Below are 6,980 nucleotides of genomic sequence, written 5' to 3' on the forward strand. Positions count from 1 at the left end.
CCCCCCCCCCCCCCCCCTGGCTACGACCACTCCCCTGCCCTGCGCCTTCTGTCCCGACCCACCACCTGGGCACATGACCCGAAGGACGGGCACAAGGCCCCAATGATGGCCACACAACGAGGAGAGGACCAGGGGAAATCTATTCTCACAATGGTGGCCCCCTCGCTACTGGAAGGGTGTCCCGCCACCGGGCGATGTGGCAATGGTAAAGGCGGTCAAGATGATCCCGGCGATGGTCATCGTGCCGAAGGAAGTCCCAATCAGTGAGAGGAGAGTGTCATCGGGACGAAGCTTCATGCCGAGCATGGTCCGCAGCCAGCGGCCATCGCGATTCATCAGCCGGTAAAAGGGCTCATGCTGCAGGGCCAGCTGGCTGGTGAGGGTACCCCGGCGGAGGATCGACGACAGGACCACCGCCGGTGAGGGGCCTGTCGCCTGGCCGTCCGGGTCCTCGGAGTCGACCGGCGTCGGCCCGCCACCGAAGCCCGCCGGGGCCGGCGGTGGCCGGTGAATCAGTGCCAGCGCCTCGTCCAGGGAGAGGGGGAACTCGTCCAGCGGGAACTGGGCTTGAATGTGAATGGCCTCCGAGATGATGCGATCGAAGGCGGGGATGGTGGTGGCACGCTGTGAGGCCAGGCGCCCCATGTGCGAGTGGAGGACCTCGAACTCGGCAGGCATTCCCAAGATGAAGGACCGGGCCCCACGCAAGATGGCAATGCAGTGGTAGATGACCGTCTGATTGTAGGCGCCGACCATGTGCACCGGGCATTCACCATCGCCCTCGGAGCCGGCATCAGTGCCAGCACTGGTACCAACATCGATCCCGGTCCCGGTCCCGGCCCCGGCCCCTGCCCCGGCACTTGCCCGGGCCTGGTCATCGGCCGGACCCGCCGGTTCGGCATCTGCCAATGCCTCGGGGTTTGCCCCGCAGCCGGCCCGGCCACACCAGCCGGCCCACTGGTCGGGATTGCTGGCGGCCAGGATGGCGTCAAAGATGCGATTGCGCACATCCGGCACGTCGATGTCGTGCGAGAACCAGGTCAGCACCCAGCCCAGGGCGAAGTAGGGCCGCGTGCCGGCCGTATTGATGTGGCCCAGGAGCTCGGGGTCAATCTGTTCCAGGAGGTGGAAAATCCGAGCCAGTTGGTGCAACACCGGCTGCAGATCCACCGAGAGGTTGCACCGGAGCAGGCCATTGGCACAGGCCATGCGCTCCAGCAGCAGGGCACCCATGGCCGGGCCCACTACCAGCAGGAGGACCGCCGCCACGTCGTGCAACCCCTGGTAGTAGTGAAGCTCCGGGTGCCGGACCAGCACCGCGTGGATGACCCCATGCAATTGGCCCTTCAGATCGTTGTACACCGGATCCCGGGAAAGGTCCAGGCTGGAATAGTCCAAAGGATGGACGGGGGTCGGGGCCGGGGCCGGGGCCGGGGCCGGGGCCGGGGCCGGGGCCGGGGCCGGGGCCGGGGAAGGGGCAGTCGGTCGCCGGCTGCGTGAGCTGATGGCCCCCGGGTCCGAGGGCGACCGGCAAAGGGACGACCCGGCACCGAGGACCGACGACGAGACCGAGGAGCGCATCGGGGCCGGCGGCGAGGGAGGCGGCGAGGCCAACAAAGCCGGTGGCGAGGCCAGCAACGGAGAGGGAGTGTCACGGGCAGGGCCACCGGCGGCGGGGGTGGAAGTCGTCACCGTGGCAACCGCCGGGCCGGGGTGAAGGTGGTCGACATTCAGGCAACCCCCATGATGAAGAGCGCACCCGATGGCCAGGTCCCCCTCCTCGGCGTCGAGCTCGGCATCGGACATGCACGATAGGTAGCCACTCAAAGGAGTGGAAGCGCCGCCGGTGGAGAAATGCAAGTCGTGTGCGCTGCCGCCGAAAAAGGCGGACCCATTGCCCCCGGCGGCGCCCATGGCCAGTGGCAGTGGTGGCCGATCGGCCAGAGCCGACCCGGGGCGCTGGCCGGTGGCGAGGACAATGCGTCGCGGCTGGTACACTGACATGAAGGAGTGGCTGGCCCCGGGGACCGGGGCGCCCCCCAGGTGGAAGGCCGAGGCGCTGGCTCCGCCACGAGGCGCTGGCCGAATGGGCTGCAGCTGGCCTGGAACCGGGGCCCGAGCGGGTGATGGGGGCGCCGAGCGAGACACCGCCCGTGGCTCGGCGAAGCCCACCCCCGAGGGACTGGGACAGGAGGACGAGCATCCGGAATCCACATCACTGATGACGGCGGTCCCGGTGCCGGTGCCGGTGCCGGTGCCGGTGGTGGAGGTGATGGACCCCGGGCCCGGCATGGCGCGTGACCCGGGCCGGATGCCAAGGAAGCCGGATGTGCCGAACTCCTCGCCCGGCGGATAGCCGGACTCGGTGTCGGCAAATTCCGAGTCGCTGGAGCTGAGCCCCTCCCCGCGCGAGAGAGGGGCCCCCGGGCGGAAGGTGTCGCCGGGGCCCCCGGACGCAAGGTCATCCTCGGCAGGGAAGGCGTGGATGGCCGGAACCATTGACCGCATCGAGTGGAAGGATGCCAGGGAGGAGCTGCTGCTGTCGCTGCTGCTGCTGCTGCTGCTGCGGTTGAGGTCGTCGTCCTCCTGGTCGGTGTCGTTTTCCTCCTCCGCCGCCGAGGCCAACTCGTCGTCGTCATAGTCATCGGACTCCGACTCGTCAAAGGAACTGGAGCTGTAGCCCGAGTCCAGGTTTGTGTAGTGGAGGAAATCCACCGCCAGAGGGACGGTCTGAGGCACATCGGGACTGCTCTCATCGACTGCACATGCCAGGAAGATAGGGGAGGAAGAAAGAGAGAGAGAGAGAGAGAGAGGGAAAAAAGTGAGCGTTTTATGGAGGAGAAGTCAGCGACCGGGCCGGTGCCCAAGGGCGAGGAAGGGAAGAGCCCCGGGGGAAGGGGGGACGCACGCGAATCGCAAGAGCCCAAGCCCGAGGACGAGGGCGAGGCCGGCGGGAGGGGCAGACCCCGGCGGAGGGCGCGAGCCTGGCGCAGCTGGGCCCGCTGGTCGCGCCGGGCCAGGCGTTCAACACGTAGCCGGGCGATTTGAGCCACCTGCTGCGGGGCCACAACCGGCAAGAAGTGCGAACTAGACCGGTGGACATCCAGCTGCACCTGGCCGTCGTCCTTGTGCGGGGTGTCCGCATAGTCTGGTCGGTCGCACGGCGAACCGACAGAGTGGGGCGGGGCAGCGGCGCGCCGCGCGGGGCCCGGGAACGTCAGCGGCGGGGACCGGAGAGGGGGGAGAAGGAGAAAGAGCGCGGGGGGGGAGGGGGGAGGGGCGGGATGGCGCCGATGCAGGGGGAGCCGGGCCGCGCACCAAGGTAGTTCCAGTAGGCAGGGTCACCATCTGCCTCGAGGGGCAGGCTGCGCGCCTCGAGCCCGAGGAACAGCGGCCACACCTGCTGGCGGATGTGGTTGGTCATCAGGCCACCCGGGGCAAGGGCCAGCCGCCGGAGGGTTGCCAAGTCCCGGCGGTCGATGGCCAGCTGCAGTTGCCGGAGCTTGTATTGCTGGTCGGCAGTCCCTCCAAGAGCCGGGGAGACGACCGGCGGTGCGGCGGTGCCCGGCCGGCGGAGACCCACCGCCGCGGGAGGGGCAAACCCGGACATCGGAGCTTCGGAGGGGGCGGGGTCGGGCCAGAACTGTGTCGATTGGTAGCGAGACAAAGAGAGAGGGGGGCGGAGGGAGAGAGAGGGGGCGCGCGCGCGTGCACGCGGGAAAGGAGGGGAAGGGGGCGAGGGAAAGTAAGGTCAACACCCGCCGGTCGAAGAGCGGGGGCGGCGCCTGGAGAAGGGGGCGGGGGCGGGAGTACTGCGGGAGTGGGTGTGAGGGGAAGCGTGGGGAAGGGGGGGGGGAGGGAGGGGGGCATGATTGACTCGTGAGCATGGGGCCCGCGGCCAGCCGAAGTGTCTCCTAAATTTGCCCCGGGCCCGGAGACGCAGATCAAAGATGTCCGCTGTGACCAGGGGGGGGGGGGGGGGACGCTGGGCAGATCAGGGGAAGGGGGAGGACGGGAGACTGTCTCGTGCTGTGTGTCCCCCCCGTAGGAGGTGCCCCTGCCTCAGGATGCGGGGGGGATCCCCCGGGACCGAGAGGCCGGAGCCGGGGCATGGGTGCGTGCGACACGTTGGTGATCTCGGCCGATCTCCGGTCACGCTCCCGATGTCTGCGCGCGCGCGCGCGCGCGCGCGCATGCCTGCCGGTGGCACAATGGGCACCGCACACAAGCCCAGGCCCAACTGGCTTTTCCCGAATGGCGGGCCACCCAATTGAGGTAGGCCGGGGGCCGGGGTGCGCGGGAAAAATGGCCGCGCGTGTCTCCAGGGCCCCGGCGGTTTGCGTCCCCTGGGCCGAGCAAAGTGAGCTTGGAGGAGCGGGGCGTGTCTGCGCGAGGCCGAAGGCCGGGCACGGGGGGGCGGGGGGGGGGGGAATACATCAGCCCATCTCGGCCCGACGCGCAGCAGCCGGGTCCGGGGATTATCCCAGGGCCGTGAGGGCCTCCCAATCAGGCACATGTGTAGGAGAGGGAGAGAGACAATGCCCGCGGCGCCGCCACCCCGCGCGCGCGTGCACACGCGCGTGGGGAGGGCCGACACGACTGCCTCCGGCGCAGTAGTGTCCGCCCCCCCGCCCCGCCCTCCCGTTGAAGGGGGGTCTCCTGCGGCACACACCGGCACGCTTTCACCCGCCCCGGCGCCCTTGGGTACAGAGCGGCCGCCATCACTAAGCGAGGCCGTGGCGGATCTCCCAGCCGACCAGCGACGGGAGCGTGAAAATCCCTTTCACGCTGTCCCCCGGCCCCGCCCAGGGCCCCCGCCAACGGAGTCTTTCGGCGGCAGGTCTACCCTCAGACCAGGGCACTCCAATGGGACGTGTGGCGAGCGGGCGGCTTCCAATGAACGGCACACCCGGCCGTGCCCGCTCCACACGCCGCCCGTACGAGGAGGGGGGGGGGGGCGACTGCCCGCGGGCCGACCAAGGCGCCGTGGCTTGCTAGGCTTGGCCGCGCGCGGGCGCGTCAGCCAGACGGGTGTCCCCGCCCTGGGGCCCGGGCGCTTGCCCACATCCCCTGACATTCCACACCCCATGGGTCGCGCCTGGGCCGGGGGCAGGCCGGTACCGGCACGCCAGCGCCCTGCCGGCCCCCGTCCCCTGAGACAAGGGAGCGGAGGGGCGGGGCGGGGGGGGGGGGGGGGGGCGCGTGCCGTGCGCCGCGTAAAACCCACTCGGAGTGCCGACGAATTCCCGGCCCGGGCTTTGAGTGCGTTGGCACGCCCACACCACCCGCCCCCCCCCCCCACCCCAAAACCACCCCCCCCCCCGCCCGATCAAGCGTGCCCACCCGTGCAACGTAGCCCCATGCAGGGCGCTTGCCCACCTCTGATGCCGGCCGCGGCCAGCCTCCAGCAGGGGAGCAGGTGCCCAGCAAGGGGAGGACGGGCAGGGGGAGAACCCGGCAAAAAAAGGCACAGGCACAGGAAAGCCGGGGAAAGGTGCGGCGCATGCGACAGAACCCGGAAAGAGGGCCAGCCTCGTACAAGGGCGCTACTATGTGAGGGGGGGGGGTGTATTGTGCGCGGCACTGTGAGGAATGAAAAGGGAGCAAGGGAGGGGAGGAGCAGACACGGGAGGGAGAAAGGGGGCGACACCCAAAAGCAACAAACCATGCACCTGTGCCCCGCCCCCCCCCCCCGTGGGAGGGCAAGACACCTCTCTCCGGTCGTGTACGTGTGCGTATGTGCATATATGTGGTTGTGCGTGTGTATGTACACTCCCACCGGCTCGGCGGGGGATCTCTAGCCCGTGCGGATGACACCCGCGGCAATGAGCTTGTTGATCTTGTTGGCCACGGTGGGGTTCTTCATGTGCTCGTGCAGGGCAGCCGGGTCGGTGGACGCCTGCTGGAGGATCAGCTGCATGGTCGGGTCGTTGAGGATCCCCTGGATCTCAGGGTCGTTGGCGATGCGCTGCTTGACGGCCTCCGGGTCAGCCTGGGACTGGCGGTTGATCTCGGTCAGGGCCTGCATGCGGAGCTGCATGAACTGCGGGTGGCTGGCACCGGAGGTGTCGGCCTGCATGGCCTCGCTGATGGCGGTCAGGGCATCGGCCTCCTTCTTCATCATCATCAGGGCATTGACCTTGCGCTGGTGGGCGCGCACTGAGGGGGGGGGGGGGGAAGTCGGAGAAAGGGAAAGGGTCAGTGGGAGGGAGGGGGGGCGGAGCGGAGAAAAAAAAGGAAGGGAGAGTCATGCGCGGCCGCCCGCGGGAGGGGGGGGGGGGGACACGTACTGAAGGTGGGATCCAGCTTCAGGGCCTCCTCGCAATCGCGCAGGGCCTCATTCGGGGCCATGAGCTTGATGAAGGAGGCAGCCCGGTTGGACCAGTTGCGCGGGTCCTTGGGATTGCGCTTGATGGCCTCGCTGTAGGCGTCAACCGACTCCTTGAACTTGGAGTCCTTGAACAGGGCGTTGCCCCGCTCGCGCTCCTGGTCCGAGATCTCCGGGCTCAGGTAGGCCTCGGCGCGGCGCTTCTCCAGCTTCTTGGTGGTCTCCTGGATCTGGATGGCCACCTGGCGGTTGCGGGAGTTGGTCTGCGCACGCTTGAAGTACTCGATGGCATCCTCCAGGCGATCCAGCTTGAGGGCGGCATTGCCAGCGCGAGCCAGGATCCGCGCCAGCAGCGCGTAATCCGTGCGGATTTCCGTCGACAGGTCGGCCGCCTGCAGGCACACCCGGATGCACTCCTCAAAGTCCCCGGTCTCAAAGTGCACGGCAGACTGGTTCCCCAGGTAGGCCACATCCTTCGGGTAAGTGTCCCACGCCTGCTTGTAGAGGCTGAGGGCAGTGGCGAAGTCCCGGCTCTTGTAGGCCTCCGTCCCCCGGGCCTTGAGGGCATCGGCGGCCTGCTTCTTCTCCAGCTCGGCCTGGGCCTCCGGGTCGAGCTCCATCGGCTCCGGCTCCGGCTCCGGCTCCGGCTCCG

The 6,980-nt window shown here is 69.1% G+C and overlaps 2 protein-coding genes across 2 annotated transcripts; both read right to left on the minus strand.

Annotated features, from left to right (window-relative positions):
* Positions 1-125: 125 nt before the first annotated feature.
* H696_04608 (hypothetical protein) lies at positions 126-3,775 on the minus strand. Its single transcript, XM_009498494.1, has 3 exons — positions 3,319-3,775; positions 2,909-3,148; positions 126-2,759 (listed from the first exon to the last, which is right to left on the minus strand). Exons 1-3 carry the CDS (start codon positions 3,608-3,610, stop codon positions 166-168), a joined length of 3,126 nt encoding a protein of 1,041 aa, XP_009496769.1. The 5' UTR covers positions 3,611-3,775; the 3' UTR covers positions 126-165.
* Positions 3,776-5,552: 1,777 nt separating this feature from the next.
* On the minus strand, positions 5,553-6,971 carry H696_04609 (hypothetical protein). The gene is made up of 2 exons (XM_009498495.1): positions 6,291-6,971; positions 5,553-6,159 (listed from the first exon to the last, which is right to left on the minus strand). The coding sequence occupies exons 1-2, from the start codon at positions 6,946-6,948 to the stop codon at positions 5,798-5,800; spliced, it is 1,020 nt and encodes a 339-aa protein (XP_009496770.1). The 5' UTR covers positions 6,949-6,971; the 3' UTR covers positions 5,553-5,797.
* Positions 6,972-6,980: the final 9 nt, after the last annotated feature.

This window comes from Fonticula alba (assembly GCF_000388065.1).
Source record: "Fonticula alba strain ATCC 38817 unplaced genomic scaffold supercont2.7, whole genome shotgun sequence".
NCBI classification, from domain to species: domain Eukaryota; order Rotosphaerida; family Fonticulaceae; genus Fonticula; species Fonticula alba.